The sequence below is a fragment of the Acanthaster planci genome, linkage group LG18, assembly GCF_054643075.1.
Source record: "Acanthaster planci isolate LZ-2023a linkage group LG18, COTS_SCS, whole genome shotgun sequence".
Lineage (NCBI taxonomy): Eukaryota > Metazoa > Echinodermata > Asteroidea > Valvatida > Acanthasteridae > Acanthaster > Acanthaster planci.
The window spans coordinates 3,874,090-3,895,863 of NC_141794.1; the positions used below are offsets into that span (position 1 = coordinate 3,874,090).

Consider the following 21,774-nt stretch of genomic DNA (forward strand, 5'->3'; position numbering starts at 1 on the left):
TCAGTTTAATTTGTAATAGACCTTCACTGTTTCGTGGAAAGCTAGCTAGCCCAGGTTGAGTTCCGCCGTGGTTGTTGCGAAAATGTCACAACAGCCAAGATACTCCCGTTAGACTGAGACAAGTCTAGTAACATCCGGGGCAACGATAAACAATATGGCTGCGGATATAATCATGGAAGAGAAGGCATACTTAGTCACTACACTGTGCAAGTAATGTGGTCTTGTTAACCATTTAAACGGTATCCTGTGGCAGCACAAATTTGGTGAGTTTTACCATTTTGATGGAAGTCGCTGAATCAGCTATTACGATTAATATTTAAGGAACAAAATAAACAAAAAATGAACTTTAATCCAAGTTGTCCAGTGTCCAGACAAATGACTCGCGGGACTCACACGACTCACAACATGACTCTGAACGTTAGGCCTTCTCGGTCCAACCTCGATCTACGGCTATGGTTTACAAAGCTTGTTTAAACTGAACTCTTTTTCAATTAGAAACGCGTCATAAGAATGGACTGCTGAGCATTGGCCTTTGTCATGGACGGCCCCATCATGAGCGAGGTGCACGAGGCCGCGGCGGCAGGGGACAGCGAGCAGGTCCTGAACCTATTGAATCTTGGAAAGTACGACGTCAACCAGAAAGATACCGAATGGCATGATAGGACACCGCTGCACTGGGCTGCCATCAAAGGTGATCAAATGGAGTAGGCGTGGTCAACAATTTCTGAACTCATGTTAGAGGTAGTAGGCTATAGCCTAGGCCTATCTATGTGACGGGGCTAGGCCTATGCAGATTGAATAAGAAATAAAATAGGCCCTATCATGCCTATCGCCGGTGCTCGTACTGAACTTCAGAAAGGCCACAAGACCTGCATTGTAACCCAATTATATTTTCCTGGAAAGCACTTTCTTTTGCAGAGACAGGCAGTTAACATTTCCTTCGATGAAGTCCTTGTTTTGTGCCGTCTATTTTCATTAGCTGGCATTATCAGACTGGCGTAAAATTCTATTGAGTTACATGTGATGCCTTATTAATGCTTAATTTCATCCCTTCAAACTCAGGTCACGCCGAAAGCATCCGGGTCCTTGTGGACTATGGTGCCAATGTGGATGCTGTCACTGATAGCGGGTGGACGCCGGCACATTTTGCGGCCGAGATCGGGAAGCTTGGTGCCCTCAAGGCACTGCACAAGCTGGGCGCTGACATGGAGATCAGGGACTGCTGTGGAGACATGCCAAGGGACCTGGCCTCTGTCTACGGCCAGACGGAATGCGTGGAATTCCTGAAATTGTGAGTATCAGCTCCGCGCAGGATCAATAGAGGGCTTGTTTTTTTACATAGAAAAAGACTGTCCTTTGATGGGAGTTCACAGTGTGCATGCAAAGGCTTAAATGGATTTGATCCTGCATCAAATCCATTTGATGAGCAAGTGCAGCAAGTTTGAATACATGTACATGGTCTTTGCGTGCGTGCACTTGGCGCATGTATGAACTGAGCTCAAATGAAAAACTTTACATCACCTTTTCTAAGGCTCATGAATCAGTTGCATGCATGTCAAAAAGATTTGGTTGTCCCAGAACAAAGTACAAAACATCACACCAGTTTCCATGCTGCGAGTCAGCATATAGCTGTGCTGATAGGGACGACCTTACCCTTGTGTGTTACTGTTCTCGATTGACCCATGATACGCTTCACGTTGAGCATGTGCTCTCGGTATATCAAACTGGCTGTCACCAGCTTTAGGCACCCAGGAAAGCTGAGTGACCGATTCTCTTGTGGGTTCTGGTTTCACTGCGCAGGGCCGAGTACGAGGACAGAATACAGCGCGAGAGGGAGAAACAGGAACGGCTGGAGCAAGAGGAGAGGGACAGACGAGAGGAGGATAAGAGGCGGCGGGAGGAAGAGCTAAGACAACAGAGGAAGCAGGAGGCAGAAAAGCGGGCCAAGGAGAAGGGCAAGGAGAAGGGCAAGAAAGGCGGAGGGAACAACGGCAGCAAGGGGAAGAGTTTAGCCAGCGTCGGAAAGGCAGTCCTACTCATGGGTGGCAAGTAGTGTGACCTCGTCTAGTTGTGTCCCCTTATTTATTGTTCAGTCATGTCAGCAGTTGTAGCCAGGTTGTCACAAATTGTCATTAATCAGTCTTGAGTTACAAGCCGTTTCCGTGAACTGTGACCATGGTGACAAACGGATGCCTTTGTCATCTTGACCATTGTAATCAATATCACAAGTTGTCACTTGTCACTCAAGCTGTCACATCACAAGTCATTTAGCCTCATCAAGTGATGAGCTATTTCAGTGAAATGACAGAGGCAGTCACTGCTCATTCAGTAATAGAGGATCTTATGATTTTTTTATATCTGCTTGCGATAGAGCTTACTGTAAACTTGATTAATGGCAGACAAGTGAAACACATTGCCCAGGCAATAATGATTACAGCCCTATTTCAGTGCTAGGTCACTAACACTCCAGTAGGAAGTGATAGCAATATTTACAATAATGCATCACTCAAATGTTTGAAATAAACTTTGCTTTGCTATAGGTACTTTGATAAGTTTTCCAACAACACTTACACCTTAATGCCAAGTATTCAAGAATGTGTCCTGTAAACTCCGTCCTGAAAAGGGTATTTAGTGACTTTGACAGTTGAGGGTATTAATATTGTTGTAGCAGTCTCAGAATAGTGTTTTCTTAGAAACAAGTGCTTTTAGCATCCAGGTACATGTACGTTGACATAATATATGTATTAAACATGTAGAAAGATTGACATTTATTTTTCAAGAGATCGACTTTGCACCTCCAATGGAGAAGAATTTGTCCTTTGTTTTTGTTAAAAATTTGAGTGGCAAATAACTACAGCAAACACTAGGGCAGATTTCAAGTCGCTTTTATGAAAGCTTTATTATACATGTACGATATTGTATTTCATTTGGTACTTAGTCAGCAAAACGGCCAAATATATTAAATCAACATAAGTATCAATTTGCTTTCAGCACCTAAGTGTCCATTATTCATTTCTCCCGTTTCCAATAGCAAGGGCTGACTTCTTCAAACAGGTAAACCTCTTTTTCCAAAAACCTCATAAATAAGAGGCATCAAATGCAGAATGGTAGCTCTTTAAAATGTGCGCCAAAAATGTGAATGAGAAAAAATACAGAATGATCCATGACCCCAAAACAAAGGTGACAAAAAGTAAAATGTTTAAAAAGAAAGGAAAATGTACATTTAACAGTAAAAGGTGGGGGAAAAAAACAAAAAAGCCCATGGCTAATGCCTGTGATGAAACAAAGTGCCCTGTTTTATAACTTGACCATCATCCAGACTAATACGTGAATTTTCCAATTCCATTTCATGGAATATGGCAGTTTACCCATTGGTTTCACCAGAATGGTGTGGTCTTTGTCCAATTCTGGAACCAAATTGAAATATGTCAAAATGGCCCTCATTTATATTATTAATTCTTTGGAAAGAATTCCATTCTCCACAACTTCTTTTAGAGGAGTTACTAAAAAAAGAACAGAAAAAACTGCAACAAAGATGATTGTCGTACCTAGCCTAACAGTCCTCAATCATTTCATAGCTTCTTCCTGCAAAAGTTTGATGAGATTAGAGTAGGACTGAGAATTTCTTTCTCACCTTAACTTTCTTAAAGCATATCAAACAATGTTTGCTAGTAAAAGAACTTTCATAATGTACCAGTACTTCACTGAAAAGAAGGGAAAAATCAACACGAGGGCTTGGTGCAGCTTCAATTCAAAACATTCTTTGGTGTTTAACCCTGCACCATGTTGGAAATTATTTATCAGAAGTGCAAACAAGCTACTCTTTTGTGCCTTGGGAGTCTAAAATGTGTTGTGAAATTCAGCATCAACATTTTGTAAAAAAAAAAATCTAAATGACATAATACCCCAATGTTATGCATCCATTTGCCTTGTAAGAGGTCAAAGGTTACAAAGTATTCCACAGCAGACTGGAGGGGTGCTTGGGCAAATAGTATTTTTTAGGGGAGGCTGCAAGGCTTCTTGTGGTCTCTCTCACACAGCTACCTCTTAATCTGAAATAAAAATAAAAAAGAAAAAAAAGGTCAGGAACACTCGTTAAAACAAACTGTCATTGCAAATAGTAGGTAGAAAGATCAAATTTGAAATCAAATGGACAGACTGATCCTACAAGAAACATCTCTAGTAGAGAGTGTTTAGGTGGTATCTCAAATGTCAGATGAGAAGGCTGCTTGTTACCAATTGGGAACACCTGCTGTTCCCGGATGGGAACAGTGATCTATGGGTGTGCATGCGAACTTAAGACCTGCGTGCTCCTAAATGAGAATACAGCAAATTCCTACCAGGAATGTTCAGTGGTCCACAAGGGAGCATCCCATCTGTATAAACAGGAAATCTGCTGACATTTTCGAGGCATTTCCCTTAGAAGTCATCTCAAAATTCGTCCGGGAAAAGTTGCAGACACTGTTGAGGGTTGAGTTGCAGGATTCTATATCTTGTCTGCAATCTTCCGGCAATGAATCGATTAGTTTGTTTACATAATGTCCTACTTCTGGGGTTTAAAGCAAGGCTGGGCACTCAAGGACACGCTGTGTATGCTGCACTGGCAGTAAACATTGTAATAGCACGACTTATACAGAGCCACCTGTTCTCTGCACTGAGGCCAAATATAAACAGCCATTTACTTGCCCGGGACGAATGCAGGCCTTCTTCTGCGCGAAGTCAATGTTGTCACCCGCAATTTGTCCCGGACGAGTTTTGACATGGTCCCTTACCTCTGTGACGACTCCAGCACCAATTGTTGACCCGCTGTAGCGCAGCATGAACCTGCCCAGGTCCTTGCAGTCGCGGTACAGCTCCAGACACACTGGCCGGCCGGTCTCAATGTCTATGATGGCGTTGCTTTGCTTCGTTAGACACCTGTGGATAAAACAAGGTAAATGAGGAAGACCGCAATAACACTATACCACACATACAAACTCTTACATGGTCAGCATTACAGAAAAGCAAAGTGTTTGGATGATATCACTTAAAAGCAACATGAGGTTAAGGAGACCATCCCATGTCTTATAAAGCCAAGTCATGGGAGAAAGTTTTCACTAGCGATTTGGAGGCAACCACATTCAAATGCATTACCCTGACAGTCGATGAAATTCTTCCAAAAATCATAACTTTATTGTTTGACATGTTCTTCCCAAAATGAAGCAAGATGCTACTCCACACTTCCTTTTTCAAAACTTCTAAAAGAGTCACTTTGGTTATTTAAAACACATTAATAAGCACCTTCAGATTTAAAAAAATGATTATTTGGGGATAATGAGGCGTACTGTGTACATTTTGTGGACATTTGGTTGGTTACCAGTGTAAATAAAAGAGGTTGAACTCATTCAACATTTTAAGTGAAAGTGTTTGTACAAGATGACTTGATTTCAAATTTTCTCTCAACAAAGAAAATTCAGTATATTTTGTAACAGATGTAATTTGAAGCCCCTCAGAAAGACTTTTAAAAAAAATTCGTCATGAATAAATTACAAAACTGACAGAAAAGATGAGAAAGATTTGGCTCTCTTCATTCTTTTACCGTTTAAAATCCCTTGGTGTTTGATCTCTTCCTACCTCACATCCCTTTGCTGCTCAACCGTACCTTTTACACAGGCCCCTTTACCCCTTGCCCTTTAATCCAGCCATCAGCTTTTTCACCCCTTCCTTTTATCCTTCTGCATTCGTCCATGCTTGGTTGATTCCCCGCTTGCTTGTTTGTTTCTGTTGACTTGTCATTTTGCCTTTGAGAGAGATTCTTCTAGAATTGAAACGTCAGGCCCTCCTACTTTTGCGATTTGTATTTGAGGTCACTGTAGCCAGCACGCAGTTTGCAGCTGGTTTTGTATCATATAAAATCACTCTCACTGTACCAGCACATCTACCAGGTCTCATACCTTTTCAACCACCGCAAATAATCTTTCAAGTTGGCTGCATCGAAAAATATTTGAGTACATGTTCGTTGTGAACGTAATATTTGATGAAATTTTGATGATGCTTGAGAATTTCGATGGACGATGCATGATCTTCAACAATACCAAAAACGCAGTCACTTGCAGTGCTTGAAAACTCCATGCCAAATGTTCATTTTACTATTAGTTTTGGACATATACCTGCTCAAAATGAAAACAAAATTAAAACTAAAGAGAATTTAATTTTCATCAAGAGATGAGAAATGTCAGTACGGAGAGAAAAATGCTGGAACCTTGCATTTCCATGGAGGGGCTCATGAATATCGAATGACGGACAAGGTGCATTACCTGGGCTGATGTTAAGGGTCAAACAGCCCGTGATGCAGCAAAACCTTTCTGCAATGCCATCGTGAATTAATGATAGTGGCCACGAAATCACAGCGATCATTATTTTGGACCGTGGTTTAAAGAAACATGCTTGAACAAAATGTTCAAGTCATAAAAAGATGATGATTTGGAGTCCTTTCTTAAAATATTTGTTCTAAAGCTCGTGCTGTGTACCATTTTTGATTTTACTCGCTGGTTTTTAGTGGTCAGGTTTTTTGATGGAATCAAATGACGTTTGCAACTGCCGACTTCGGAACCCAATAATTTCTGAGACATTTTTAATTTCGTGACTATGGTTCGAATATATGGTATGTAAGTATTATCATCTTTCACCAAAAACAAATCTGTTTAAAATTGCCACGGGAATTATTACTTGAATTTACTTCCACATAATTTCCTGGTAGCTGCGGCTTATAGGCTCTTCATGTCCATCAACTCTGATCATGATGAATGACGGGTGCAGTCATTGGTGTTCCAGATATCAGTGTTCCTTTGTCATCGGACATTGTGAACTAATTCAGTGCTGTTCACTTCAGGAAAAATGAACCCCTGAAGTTCATTCTTATATGATGGCTCATATTTTGGAGAACTTGTCGTTTGCCTCTTGTTTTATAAGATGCTGCCGAGAACCAGTTGCCTTTACATTGACACAACATTATGACTGGGGTTTCTAGTTTAAAGCTAGTCCTACAGCTGTTTAGCATTTCATAGGATTCATGTAGTTTCTATTTAACACAAACAATTTAAAGGCTGACGTTGTCCAGCAAACAGACACTTACTTTGGCCTCTTCTGTAGGACCTCCCCGGTACTCTTGTGTAGAGTACTAACCAATTTACAGATGACGGCTGGTTCACTGACAGTCTGATAGTGCAGTAAAACCTATGCAAACAACAATAAAAGACAGAGCTCGTTTCTGCATCAATATATGAAGTAGTCTCACAAACAGCAGTTGCTGGTCTCATCCGACTGAAGCATCTTTGAATGGAAGTTCCGATCACAATTTGGACTTACCGGGAAACCTTTGGTGACGGGCACGTCCAAGTTGAACATGATGACTCTGGCCCTAAAGCGACTGGCCACTGGGATGGGATGGTCGATGCTGCACACGACGCTGCCGACACTGTGAAAGGACCAAACCATAAGGGTCATGTTCAGGAAAAGATCTACTTACAGGGGAGTTTCCCAAACCAATGTCGTCTCTCCAGCTTCAAACACAGCTCCCTACAGGTTCCCTATGTTGAAGCTCTTCCGAATCAGTGCATTTCTTTCTTTCTGCTGCTGCTGCTGCGTAAATATCAGCTGTCTCAGGCACGGCCAAAGCTCACATTTTCAATCTATTTGAATACTAAACATTTGAAACTGAGTTTAGAGCCAAGAAGAAGCCAGAGTCAGAGACATCTGACATATGCAAAATGGATGCAAGTAACAGTACACTCTGTGTTGGCAAGGACACTCAAAAAGAGTTACCCAATTGGGACTCAACTTCAAGACAGGGGCAAGAGTTTTACTCGGAGTCGATGGTCTCTACTTCAAACTCACCCAATGTTGACTTGGTCGATACTAGTTACCACCACAGTTGCATAGTCTCCTGCACAGGCCCATCTTGACTCTTCGTCATGGATGTAAACACCTACCAAAGGGAAATGTTGCAAAAATTTACAAGTCGAAAACATGCAATGCATAAGTTTCTTGGCATACAGAGGTGTTTTTGGTGTTGAACTGGACCAAAAGAGAAAGGCTGATTTTCACATCAGTAACACTAAAACACATTTTTTTTTTCAGTACAGTGATAAAAAAAAAACCAAAATATGAATGAAATTCTCAAATGAGCCAGAACTTGCGCCTGGTCTTACATCTTGTCTGGCACCTTACCTCGCACTTGGCCCGTCTCCCCTGCTGGCATGATGACCACGCGGTCACCGACCTGCACGCCCCCTGACTCAATCTTGCCAGCTATGCTGATGCCTGCCCCAATACCTTCAGAAGGGGGGGAAAAATCACACCTAAAATTCACTCTGGTGTCTAAATCTCACTTCAAATGTCCCTACAGTACAAATGTAGTTTTTAACTTCAGTGTTTATATTTAATTGTCTTGTTTTTTGTTAATCTCTAATTCACCTGCACATCCCTGGTACAACTAACACATTATCATTGAACGCAGGACTACTCTTCGGCCACAAAAACTCCCCATATTATCAGTAATGTTTTAGAGCCATTTCCATCCAGATGATCTGTTGGTTAATAGTGCTGTAAGTAGGTGCCAAGGTTCAGTTTGGGTTCAGTTCGGACATGCACACGCATGTACCTACATTTGATATACACATTGAGACAGCGAAGAGCTTGCTACGAACGTGCCGTATATGGGACTTCCGTGTATATAATACGTCAATAAAAGTAACAAATCTCTTCTCCATTCCCATCCCCGAGCAACTGACATAATTTTTTTTCGAAACTGTTTCCCCAAAATTTGTTTAGGAGTTAAAATTCCATATAAAGTTACTGTCGGAGGTGTGACAGTTTCTGACTGTGTTTTTCTGACCAAAACGGTTGTATTTGGACCATACTTGACTCAACAAAACGATTGCAGGATATTTGAAAACAGAAAAAACAGCACACTCAAATAAGAGTTTCCTCCTTTACAGAACACAAGAGCAAATTAGATTTTGTGTTATGGTTATTTTTCACGAAACAGATTCAACTACCAAACTATGGCTTTCAATGTATTCGAAAAAGAACCTTGGTATCATGTCAGCATTGTTTCCCAGGACAGTGCCCACGTGTCCCATTAGTCTTTTTCAAACGGATAACAGGTTTTGTTATTTGAGATTTGCAAACAACTCAGAGATCTGGCAAAATTCCATTACAACGTATTCACACTCCAGCTTTGATCAAACATGATCAAACAAAAGGCAAGCTAGGCCACCGCATGAACCAAATCTTGTCGCGTACTGGAGCACTGCACCGGCCCGCCTGGCAAAAACAATTTTCCCTCTAGAGTTGCCTTCGATTGAGCATGAGTCCGACTGTGATCAGCATCCAATCGAAATTCATTGTGCACGGCCATTTATGACATCATTGGCCTCATATGGAATGTAAGGGTGTGGCTAACTGAAATTGGAAAACATAATGCTAAATCTGAATATACATAAGCACAATTGGATGTAGTGAGAATTTAGAATTGTTGTGCAGCAGAAATTCTGTACGTTGCATGTTCTCCGTTGATTATTAGTGAATTCCCACCATGTGCTTTTTACAACCATTGCGTGATGCAGGGCCATCGTAAATTTACCACACATGTATACAGTACATATACATTTACAGTACATGCGCACACGTACATGTGCCTGAGCGCCAGTGCGGCATAATTCGTTATCCATTTTTGTTGTGTTTGGTTTTTTATTAAGTTTCCTTTTGTCCATTCGTGTGCTATCAATGCTATTTAATTGAAGCCGAACATCCGAACCGACCAGTTTTGTTTGGTTCGGTAGAGCCATGTTTGATGATTTTTGGTTTGGTTCGGCAGTTTGGCTGCAGCACTATCTGTTGTGCAACAAAAAAACTGTTGCTTGTGGGGCTTAAAACTATGTCAAATGGCAGCCTTGTTCTCGCCCTTCAAAGATAGCCATCAGTGTTGTAGTTGAGACCATCACAAGGCCACGCACAAGACCAGTCACAAGCAACAGGGTGAACAATGAAAAAGAAATGCTTTTGTTGCAGTTCATTTGAATAAAGGTGGCTTGACTTGAGACTAGAGGTTTTGTGTTGGTCTTGTGTGGGCTTGTGAAGGTCTCAAGTGGTCTCAGCTACAACACTGTAAACCATTACGGAAAAAGACAGTGCATAGGATATCATTTAAAGTCCATTATTAAATTGACGGTTGTCTCTGAATGGTTTAATGAATGAAGTGATATGCTGAATTGTGCAAACTGAAAAGCGACATTTAATGATGTTGGCCTGTACTTGCCTTGAGCAGAAGCGTCCCTCACTGGTTGAAAAGAGCTGTGTTAGTGGGGAGTGTTCATTTTGTTGGAAACAGTGTGACTGTAACATGTACATTTCATAGTCGTTTGCGAACCGGCACAGTGAACATTGCTACAGAAATTTTACTTTCTCTTGGTTCAGCACAGGGCCCATAAAAAGACTGTTTTCTATGCCCAGAAAACTCAACTATGCATTCTAAAAATAGCAACGTGACTGCTGCAACCAATGAGCTTACCCTTGAAAACATCAGAAACACACTGTCTGAAGGCCTTTTCAATGGGTCTTTTAGGAGCTTTCAAGCTATCTGAAATTAAACCAAATAAAGAAGCAAATGCATTTTATATTCAAATCTCAATGTTTTGTTCTTTATGATGAAGAATTTCTCCAGTTGGGCGTACATGCAACAATATGTATGGTGTGCATATAAACAATCGTTTCTCCAAACTGTAGGAGCGGTGAGCCATGAATGTCTCTTCGTCCGTTGTTCTATCTGTTTGTCTTCATGGCCTACTGTTACAGCCTTACCTATCCTCTCCACCAGTGATGGACCTTTGTACCATTTAGTGAGTGCTGGTTCTGTGGCCCTGTCTTTTAGGTTTTCTCCCGTCAGTCCACTGCAGGGGATGTACTGAACCTCAGATTCCTGCCAAGATCAGAGATGGGGCTCCCTTTTCTTTAAAAGATGCAGCATTCTTGGAAAATCACATGATAAGATGGATTGTATGCAAGTACGCCCCCAAGGATTGGGAAAAATGACCTGTTAATAAGCCATTGCAATGCTATGGCTGCTGTACATCAACATTTAGGTGCATTCCTCTACTATGACTATGAACTTGTACTCATTCCAGTGAAAATTGATAATGTGCACTTTGCACCATGCATACCCAAACAAGTACACACACAGTGGCAAGAACCAGAATGTGTGTTCTTGGTAGTAGGTTAAAAACCCTATCTGCAAGCAATCTTACATGAGTGCAGACAATTGCTTATTACAGTCAGTTCAACGTAAATGTAAGTATGCTTTGCTGTATCAAACACCTGGTCAGGAGATGGGACGGAGTAAGGGGGGGGGGGGAAACCCTCCCACCATATGTTTCCTGGTGTCTGTTGCCCTCACCTTGAAGCCGGCCTGCTTCAGGAAGTGCCCCAGCTTGCCCACGATCTCGCTGAAGCGCTCCTCGGCCCAGCCCACCGTGTCCAGCTTGTTGATGGCCACAGCCAGCTGGGTGACCCCCAGCGACCGGACCAGCAGAGCGTGCTCCCTCGTCTGGCCACCCGCATCAAAGCCGGTCTCAAATTCTCCCCGAGTGGCATCCACTACCATAATAGCCACGTCCGCCTGTCCAGAAAGATTTGTCCGGAATAAGCTTATTCAGTAGTCCAACAGAATACGCACAAAATGCATCGAATCACAATTGACTGGGTATGATACATGAAAATACCAGAACAGTGCCCATGCTGTCTATTTACGCTAAAGTCATGGAAGAGACTGAGTATCCTACACACAAAAAAAGTCGGAACAAAAGCCGATGGTGTTCATGTGTGTCTTACCTGTGCAGCTCCGGTGATCATGTTCGGAATGAAGTCTTTGTGTCCTGGTGCATCTAGGAGTGTTACTATTCTGTTTGAAGTCTCAAAATTGGTTAAGCCTACATCCATGGTGATTCCCCTTGGGAGAAAAAAGAAAGTTGGAAGAAATGCATCCAATCATCTTTTCTGTAAGATTTCCAGACCTGGAACATGCAAGGACTGTTGATTGTGCCTTTTCAAAATGTGTCGATAGCTGCAGTAGTCTTGAAGTAAAGAGAACACTTCAATATTTACAAAGGGGGGAGACTGGTGGAGACTAAACAATCCATATCAAGTACCAGATGTTTCACGGGCCCCACAGCTATGACATACATTTGTGTGTGCCTTAAGGTACGCCTTTGAATACCCATTTCTTGTGTTCTATATCAATTTTTATTTGTAAAAACACTTTGGTCAACTCAAAATTTTCCTTATCTTAAAAAAGAGATTGTTTGAAACATCCTGATGAAAAAATCCTTAGAAATATCACCCCTAATTTGTATTTAAGTTGATCCCCAACCAATGGCTCTCATTCTACTTCGATGAGAGTGAATGAATATATCTGATATCCACCTCTGTCTCTCCTCCCCAGTCTCATCCAGCACCCAGGCGTAGGCAAAGGATGCCTTGCCCAACTTCTTGGATTCTTGCTCGTACTTGTGCATCTGCCGCTGGTTCACCTGAGGGAGGGAATGGGAGACCCCAACAGGTCAGAGGCTAGCCAGCTGTCCCACGCAATGTGCATGAAAACACTTACTAACTACTTGAACTGAGACTAACCATGACAAAAGGTAAAAGATGCCATTCCATGATTAATTCCTACATGTACCTGTCCAAGAAGATAGAGAAGGTGCCCCATCAATGTTGACTTGCCGGCATCTACGTGTCCAATCACCACCAAATTTATGAGTTGTTTTCCTTCCTGTCGTTTGGAGTATTCTTTAGATATATCAATATTCTGTTAAGAGGAGACAACAATTTCAACATTGTCAAGATCATTTTGAAGTCTTGGATGTTTAGAAGGCTGATAGCCATTTTTTTACGCTGTAAAATCACTAGCTCCACTCCCTGTTTAGGATAATGAAGCACATGCAATATAAGTCATAAAGTTTATTGGGTTTGAAAAATTTTCATCTTTAGCTGTGACTCTGAATTTCATCTTCATAGATTTCCTTGAGTTTACATATTCTGGTTAAACACAGCCCATTTTCTGCTCCAAAAATATCATACTTGTCTGAAATGAAGCCAAACATTCAGGATAGAATATTTTCACTGGTTTCAGCAATACTTGTTTAAAGATGAATCTGATAAGCCTGAAAGAAAGTACTTGTCGGAACCGAGCCAGGATTGGGCAAATGGCTGAGCATGTGCAAGGTTATGAGTTGTGCACATGTCTACGCTGCAACTATGCAGCAAACTACACACAGAGCTGGTATTGTATGTGGTAGCACCAAAGGATCGGTTGACTCACTCTTAGCACTTACCCCAGCTTTGGAGGTCTTGGACTCTCTCCGTGTCGAGGGCTGGGCTCCGGGCAGCGCTGGTGCTGGTGATCCAGCCATGCTGGTCAAGTCCGGGGCACTCATCACTGTTGGAAGCTTACCTTTAGACTCACTGAAGTAAAGAAAAACGAACATGAGGAAAATGCAAAGTAATTGGAAACAAACAAGTAGTGCACATGAAGATGAAATCTAAAAGGAGAGAGGAAAACAGATACAATGCAAATATGGTGTCTTTGGAAGGAAAGAAATGTGCGTGTCCAAAGTTCCACTGAACACTCGAGCACATTCATTTTCAGCATCCAGAATCAAGGAAAGACCAGATCAGAAAGTTGAAGCATTGAAGTGTACACTTTGTGGTTGCCAAATTTTGCACTATGAGATTACAGTACCCAAGGCAAAACCTTTTAGCACCACATTGTTACACAGCAGCCCCCATTGGTTGTTCTGCAGTAACACTGTGACAACAGCTGCATTCTCTCTTCTACAAAGCTAAAATGTAGTTGACCACTTTTGTCTCAGTACTCAGGTTTCATAGTTCACGGGGTTCTGATACACTGTCTGGACAGCGTTTGTTCCTGGTACACTTACAAATGTAAATAAGCCTCTTGTGAGTTAAATTTGAATTTAAATCTGGTACACTGAGTTCTGTAAATTCACACAAACATAACCAACTTGAATTCCCAGACTAATGACACTGTTACTATACTTTTTGATTTGGGGAAATGACCACCATCTCTGTAATGGAATTGTTCCCTGGTGCTAATCTCACCAATTGAAAACAGTGTATTGTTACAAGGCATTTCTAATGTAACTAAGGAAAAGCTTGCCCTGAATTATGAGGTACCGGTATATCAAGAATGTCTTTAAGTACGGAGAATTCAACTTATGTTCATGTGAATTTAAAGAACCAGTGTGACACATTGTACTCTAATTTACCTTGCGAAAGGTTTACTTGTGCATGAAATGGCACACTGTACACAGTCAACTTCATGTACATGTAGCTTGTAATAAAATGGGCAACAAAGTTATGGAAGAAATGGACCTTTCCCATAAACATGATGAAATATGCAAATAAGGCAAGTGCATGCGCATGACTACATGTACCACTGGCTGGCAAAATTGCTTACATCTACGACTTAACCACTTCGGCCCGGGGCATTTTTCAACGTTGAGGATGCTGGGCCGGCATGACTATCATTTTTTCTGTTTTCAAAATCCTTCAACAATTCATCATTCCATTTACCAGTCGTTTATAGCCGCACGGAGTAATCTTCAGGCACTACTCTAAGTTGACAGGTGACCTTCATTGACACCCGAATATTTCAGCCAGGCCTGCAGCCTTGTAAACAGAGCCCAGATTGTGTGGTGTTATACAGCTGTCTTTTGTTCACGAACCTGGCTCAGTGCACTGCTGACCTCTTTTCAATAGGGGCCAGATTAGCATGCAGCGGTGCTGTGTGGCTCATTGCTGCAGTGGTGGAGAGCTTTTGTCCCCGGTGGTAATCCGCTTGCTCTAAATACCCCAAACCCTGGTTTCAAAATAATGCTGGATTATCACCACTTTTGAGAGTGAAAAATGCCGGTCATGCCCAGCAGCCTGGTCTTTTGTTTGGAGTACGGTCTTTTGTTACAGGGCCCTGTTTCCTTTGTCCGAGTTCGGAGACCCCGGCCACACATATAAACCATATGGCTCCGATCCCGGAGTCCCCGGCTGGTAGTGGTTAACAACACAAATCTCCATGTGCGTGTCACTATCGCTATTTCTGTGCTAGTGTAGTTTGACATGAGTGCCAAATTTAAAGACAAGGAATTGTTACTTTCCAACCTCAGGACACTAGAAACTTCACTTTGTAGTTTCGAGAATAAAGTACTCAAGTATCGGGCAAAGGCCGTATTATGGTTTTGATTGACCTTCAACCCTCCAGGTTATGGTTACTAGCAGCTCGCCTACACTGCCATAAGAGTTGACGGCTACGTTTGCTAACTAGTGGAAGTGGCGTGCATGCGCCCATCTAATTTGCACATTTCATGGGAAAGGTCCATTCCTTGGCCTAGGGCAGAACTCTGCAGAACAATAAAGGGATTGACTGAATTTTTGCTAATTGTGGTGGAATCAACTCCTAGACATGAAGCTTGTCTTGGTATGTCACTATAGTACTACACAATGAAGTGCGAATCTACACTGAGGGAGTAAAGAAGAAATATCAAGTTTAAACAAAACCTTGTTTCCAATGATATTTTAAAAGCTTTTTCATGATACAGTATAGTTATGAATACACAAAATGATAACCAATTTTAAAATATTTTAGTTCACTGTATTGCATCACAGTTGTGATTTAAATGTTTTCAACTTAACCCCCCATAAAACAGATCAGAATTTAAAGAGGTTACCTTCTCAGATTGCTGTCAGGCATGCCATCCAGGAATTCTCCCCCCAGCTTGGTTCTGCTGGCCGCGCTCTTCCTCCGCTTGTCCCCACTCTTGGCTGGAACGGGACCCAGTTCAAATCCCCTCTTGGCCTCCTTGGATGGCATGCTGAGTTTGGCAACCTCCTGGGCGACGGCCGACACTGCGGTGTCGTTGGCGACCATCGCCGTGGCGGCGGCAACTGGCACCATATGCTTCTGTCGGCTGGGAGAGGGCTGCTTTACAGGTAGTTGTGCTGCAACACCTAGACCTGATTGGGAAATATGGTGGGTTAGGCAAATGCGGTTGCAGTGGTTAAGATAACCACAACCATATGATGAATTAACCGTGAGGGGCAAAAAACTGTTGTACATGTACTTAACAAATAATTACAATACTGAGTGCATTTACACTGGAATCTTTAATGTACTTCTTGTAAAGAGGACCGGGGATACGATATGTACATGTACACCGTATCACAGAATCTTGACACAATTGCCATTGTGCATGTTGCACCCATGCATAGCAGCATTAGGTTTGTGCTCATTTTGATGAAAACTTCACTTCAGTGTCTTAAGAGTTATACACAAGGGAGCAGAATACACTGAAGGTGGGTCCCCTTCACTACATTTCCTCTAATTACACAATGCCACCTGCTGCTCCGGGTGGTTGAGGTTTGTGACTCATGGTCATGCTGTGGGGGGAGGCGGGGGAAGGAGTGGATGAATCCAACTGCAGGACATGTGTCCGTGAGCAAGTCACTTTACCCTTTCTGGCCTTCCTCATGGCAGGAGTGTAATGAGTATGGGCTGCCCAGAAACACCAATGTACATGGAGACACAAAGAGACATACATGTGCATATGTTTATTTGAATGAATGACACATTATGAAAATTTTGTGCCAGCTTGGAATACACTAGGAAGATTGACCGTCTTTCCACCAGAATTGTGCAAGGTCGCAAAGGGATTAACTTCGATAGGGGAACATTTCCTCACTTCTTCCGTTGGTGCTACAAAATGCTCCTGCCTGCTTTTCACGGATGATGTCATCGGGTGAAGGAGAAGAGAAATCGAATGGAATGATTTCACTCCCTGGGTCGGCAGTGCCTCCACTCCAAGACGTCTGCCGCTGGTAGGAGAACTGCCTGTTCACGGTGGGCCTTGAGTGCTGCTTCTGGAAGACATAAGAGGCAATTCTGAGCCCTCGCTGATCCGACAGCTCTCGTGATTTGTCCATGTATTTGGAGCAAAGTGCCCTTCCGAATACAGAGGGATTGGCGAGCAGGTAGAATCGGTCTTGTCTGACATACAGTCTGTGCAGCTTTGGCAGGGGTTTGGTTTCTTGATCAGTTGTGGCTGGGAAATTAACATAGTCATGAGGATCTGAACTCCGAATGTCGACTGCTGAATTGTGGTCTGGTGTGGAAACTATCCGGGACTGGAAACCAGGGGGTGTTGGTACCCTCTTCTTTAATTCACTTCCTTCAGTTTCTTCTGAAGTCACAGACCCGAAACCTGGAGGTGATTTCGCAGACACAGGTTGGAATCCCGGTGGGGAGGCTGGTCCCGTACTTGAGGTAGCTTTGTGCAGCTGTATTTCAGACTCCTCAGTGGGAATGACTGTGGAATGTGAGTGAGCAGACATCTTGGCAGCTTTCTCTACCATCAATTCACCTGGAATGTTTTTCAAAGTGGACCAACTGCCTTTTACTGGCTCTGCATCTGGCAACGGGTTGTGTGAGTCAACAGTAGCGGGCTTAGTGTTTAGGGACATAAGAGTAGACTTTGCACTGAGATCTTGAGACAGGTGGGTCTTTGCCAGTCTTTCTAGGGAAGCACCAGCTGGCTTCATGGCTGCAGGGGGTAACGCAAGGGTAGATGACTGGTGGGCCATGGCCAAATTAGAGAGAGATAGTCCAGCCATGCCGTGGGGCCTTGTCGGGGGAGTTTGCCCAATGGAGGGACATTTGACTGCAGCTTGCACCCTATGTGCACTTGAAGAGAGGTGGGCAGTTGCTAGGCTGAACAAAGACGATCCAGTCCCTGCACCGGGCCTCTGGGCACCTTGGCCAATTTCCATTCCGGACGGAGGGACATTTGAGGAGCTGATGGTACTTGTTCTTTGGGAGGGCATGGACTGAATTTTGGATGATTTTGTGGAGAGATGGGAAGAGGCTAAGCTTGACAGAGAGATTCCAGCTCCCGGCTTCAAGCCACCAGCTCCCAGTTGTTGGCTTTCTTTAGTTGGGAGCATCCTTGGTGGAGTTACCAAGGTGGAATGCTGTGACAAGTCAGACAATGAGAACGCGGACCCACTTCCGCCAGCCAGGGGTCCCTTATTTGTACCCAAGTGCAACGTGGCGAGATCAGACAGTGATGATGAACCCTGACCTTGAGCTTTACTATTTTCTTTCGAGGATGATGCAAGATGGGAACTGGCTAAGGCAGAGAGGGGTAACGATGAAATCTGTGGGTTAATTGCACTTGGCCTTGATGGGGCCAAAGAGGAAAAACATTTTGTGGAATGACTGGCCTTCATGAGATCTGCAAGCGGAACTTTTGATACATTGGACGACACCTGTTTGTAAGGGATCGCGTTGGATTTAATGAGGTCTGAAAGGGAACTCGGAGAACCAACTTGGTTTTTCTGTATTGATGCCTGACCCTTTCTGTTTACTAATAAATCTTTTGTTTTGGTTGACGGCTTTTTGTCAGCAGTTCTCTGTACTACATTGCACTTCCCTATGGTAAAATCACTGACTCCTTACCTTACCATAGCCAAAAGATGCCAAGCAATGCATGATGGGAGAGGTTTGTTGGGGTACCAGGTGCAGATAACAGGTGAGGAACAGAGTCATCGAGGAGAAAGGTTCGAGAAGAGGAAGAAAAACAGACAGGGGCATTCTATTAGGTGAATAATGAAGGCATGCAGGAACTACTGTGAAATAGGCACTTTTTAAAATACGGATATATGCACTTTTACTCAAAATCCCCCAAATTAAAAAATTACAATTCGACAAAAATAAGGTTACGTGTATATGGGCATTACTGCAACCAACCATCCAATTCTCCAGAAACTCTCAAAACATCAAACAAACAAAACAAGAGCCAAAATTTTGTCAAATGCAAGAAAGGCAATTTCTTTTTTTGGGGGGGGGACTTCATCTCTGCTTCCCCAAAGCACATAAAAACAAGTCTAGCCTCATTTCCGAAAAAGCCTACAAATCCTAACTCTGCCAAAGGCAGCACAGGGCATCAAGTGAAAAGTCTGATGCACTGGGCAATCAAGAGCAGCCAAACAAACTGGCCATGTTGAGACAACGGGAACCAGTCCCATTGAACAATGCCACTATTGTATCTTGTGGTACATGCAGATCGCAACCACAGACGCCCAGGCTGTTTGGCCTTGGGAAAAGTTGGCCTGTTGGATCTTATTACACAGGGCAGGCGAGCCACTTTGACAAATGATGCAATTTGATGCATCAGGCAGGGTTTTTAACCTAAGTAGACTGGAGGGCTAAAGGTTACCAAAAAATTCTAAATATGTAGCCCCCCTGAAAAGTCCCCCTTCTTAAATGTGGCCAGGGATCTGCCCTTGTTATTGTAACTGCCTGACACTTATTAACTTCACTTTCATCCTTTCCCAAGCTCAGGCATGGTCTTTTTCATGAAAAGTTGAAAATGCATAGCCAGTGCCAGATATTTGGACGCTGCCTATATTTCTCCATAAGGTAAGTCTGGATGGTAACTCACCTCCCTGTGCTTGCGAGTTGTTGTTGTTCCCGGCACCGCTCTCCTGCTGGTCCAGGATGGCGTTGAGCGCTTTCTCGAAGTTGAAGCTGTGTGCCACAGCCATCTCAATCAGGGTCCGTTCGGGGACGGTCTCCCCAACCACATTGCGGATCTCCTCTAGGCAGGACTGCAGCTGAGCTGAATTTACGGTAGAAGAGTGGGGAAAAACACAAGTAAAGAGAGAGAGAAATATCAAACCCAACAGCTTTCAGGATCTACGTTAAGAGGAACAGGAAAGGGACAGGGGGTGGTGTAATAGCTGCTAAGAGGAGGGTATTTCTGTTATTTCCCCTCCTTATTATTTCCATGTATTTAGCAACTCAATACTGGATGCTAAAATATTCTTTTATGGGGGGAGTTGGAAGAAATCTGACTCATCTGACCCTCTTCAATATCTGAGAGTTGGGGTCGCTGGTAGTTGGCGGAATCTCCAAGGGATCGTTCCGAGTCTCGCCTCGCCCGACTATCTTCCTCCTCCTTCTTTAAGTCATCTTCCCCTTCCTCCAGAAAGGATGCCAGCCGGTGATGCTGAAGGCTACGGTGGTAAATGAACTGCTCCGCTGTGGGAAGACAGAAAGTGATGGTGTTTTTAATACGCTACATGTAACTCTAAGCACCCGTCTCTATTTAAATCCAGCATAACCTTGAAGAGAAATCCCTAGATAGGTTAATTTTTTACTGATATAAACAATGAATTGCTCTGAGAACTAAATGCAGGATAGTTACTGCATGTGATATGACATCTTCAACATGTTCAAGACAGAATTGTCGGAGTGGTGCCACAAGCTTTTTTCTTTTCAAATGCTCCTGGAGCTGCAATGCTATCAGACGCAACAATGAACAACAGATGTAATTGATCTGTGCGACCTACATGTACATGTACTGGCCAGTAGCAGCAATGTAGCTGCCTGTTCCGAAATGCAAGTAGCGATTCCTTTGAGCAATGTCACGGCTCGATCCTGTCACTTAAGGCGGTGGTTGGCAGCCTCAGAGAGTGAAGCTATGGTTTTCAGATTGCCAACACAAAGCAGTCATTGCACTCTAACTTTGATACCGTAATTGTATGCACCTGTGTTAAGCAGGACGTAATAGCCAGGACAACTGGGAGGTTGGGCTGTAGTGTAAAGGCCTTGTATAAATCTAGCACATTGTCCTTCATTCACAAATGATGCTATACCTGTTGATGGAGACACACCATAATCATCCTCCACTGAGTGTCCATAAACATCATCGTAGCCTTCATAATCTGTGTAAATTATATTGTGAAAGATGTTACAAACGTAGAAAAACCTTTGGTTCACATACAAGTACCTCCAACCAATTATCCCATACACAATGTTTAATTTTTATAGGCCAAGTATGAGCAAAACAACCTCAAGTAAAACTCATGAAAACAGAAAATACACACATAAATAAGAGACCAAGTTCTGTGAATTAACTTGAGGAAAACCTCTTGCATGTGATATGCATGTACGGCTGATGTAGTATAATCGACTGGAATGTACGGTACATGTATAGACTGGCTCTGGTTGCTACATTTCCATCACACGCAGTTGCTTGTGTGCGGCGGGAACCATAGCAGCTTCATTCAATGCACTGAGCTTTGCGCAAGTGTTTTCACCACTGCGACAGCGAGCGTCAGTGGAATTGTTCGAGAAGGTTCGAAATTAAAAAATGACATTTCGGTGACAAGAGGTATTTGTCTAGATTTGCAACATAATCGCCAATCTTTCTTGCCAGGTCAATGGAATAATAGCCAAAACTACAATTATTCGCCAATTGGCGAGAATGGCGAATGGTACATGTAGCTGGAACCCTGACACAGTCACAGACAGTGCTGGGTGAACATGTGTCACTGTCACCTTAGTGTCAGACAGTCCTCAAGACATGCAAGACAGAGTTTAGTCCAGTATCCTACGTAAACAACGCAGCTGATTCAGCAATAAAGTGTGAATTCCGCAGTCATTGCATAGCTGCACTGGATCTAATTTCACGGTATTGCAAAGCACAACATTTTAGGCTAGAGCCTAGGCTCTGCATATTTCATGGAGACCGTGCGGTCACACTAATAAACTTCAAAACAACGTCAACGCAACATCAACACGCGTCAACACATGATAGTAACGTCAACACACCCAAATCACGTTCCAAGTTAACAGAAATGCAATTCGATAGCAATATAATGCCT

At 42.9% G+C, this 21,774-nt stretch overlaps 2 protein-coding genes across 3 annotated transcripts in view; one reads left to right on the top strand and one right to left on the bottom strand.

The window, feature by feature from the left end:
• The first annotated feature begins 108 nt into the window (after positions 1-108).
• LOC110978218 (ankyrin repeat domain-containing protein 66-like) lies at positions 109-2,980 on the top strand. The gene is made up of 4 exons (XM_022233037.2): positions 109-263; positions 496-691; positions 1,063-1,291; positions 1,801-2,980. Exons 2-4 carry the CDS (start codon positions 538-540, stop codon positions 2,051-2,053), a joined length of 636 nt encoding a protein of 211 aa, XP_022088729.2. The 5' UTR covers positions 109-263; positions 496-537; the 3' UTR covers positions 2,054-2,980.
• Positions 2,874-21,774, bottom strand: part of hbs1l (HBS1 like translational GTPase) — a 19,570-nt gene continuing 669 nt past the window's right edge. The window contains exons 2-19 of one of the 2 annotated variants that reach the window (XM_022232993.2): positions 20,764-20,832; positions 19,970-20,146; positions 19,548-19,724; positions 16,791-18,557; positions 15,780-16,065; positions 13,371-13,500; positions 12,716-12,844; positions 12,460-12,566; positions 11,869-11,986; positions 11,435-11,656; positions 10,843-10,960; positions 10,553-10,621; positions 8,209-8,313; positions 7,876-7,966; positions 7,348-7,456; positions 7,115-7,215; positions 4,773-4,917; positions 2,874-4,052 (exon numbers count right to left, since the gene is read on the bottom strand). In XM_022232993.2, the coding sequence (XP_022088685.2) occupies positions 4,041-4,052; positions 4,773-4,917; positions 7,115-7,215; positions 7,348-7,456; positions 7,876-7,966; positions 8,209-8,313; positions 10,553-10,621; positions 10,843-10,960; positions 11,435-11,656; positions 11,869-11,986; positions 12,460-12,566; positions 12,716-12,844; positions 13,371-13,500; positions 15,780-16,065; positions 16,791-18,557; positions 19,548-19,724; positions 19,970-20,146; positions 20,764-20,832 (3,932 nt within the window). In that variant the 3' untranslated portion in view covers positions 2,874-4,040. The remainder of the gene's footprint in view (positions 4,053-4,772; positions 4,918-7,114; positions 7,216-7,347; positions 7,457-7,875; positions 7,967-8,208; positions 8,314-10,552; positions 10,622-10,842; positions 10,961-11,434; positions 11,657-11,868; positions 11,987-12,459; positions 12,567-12,715; positions 12,845-13,370; positions 13,501-15,779; positions 16,066-16,790; positions 18,558-19,547; positions 19,725-19,969; positions 20,147-20,763; positions 20,833-21,774) is intronic. The other variant, XM_087148888.1, reaches the window with a different exon arrangement.

Coding starts and splice junctions, on each gene's coding strand:
- LOC110978218 (XM_022233037.2), top strand. CDS start 538: ATGGACGGCCCCATCATGAGCGAGGTGCACGAGGCCGCGGCGGCAGGG. Junction 692..1,062: donor GCACTGGGCTGCCATCAAAG/GTGATCAAATGG, acceptor CTTCAAACTCAG/GTCACGCCGAAAGCATCCGG. Junction 1,292..1,800: donor TGCGTGGAATTCCTGAAATT/GTGAGTATCAGC, acceptor TTCACTGCGCAG/GGCCGAGTACGAGGACAGAA.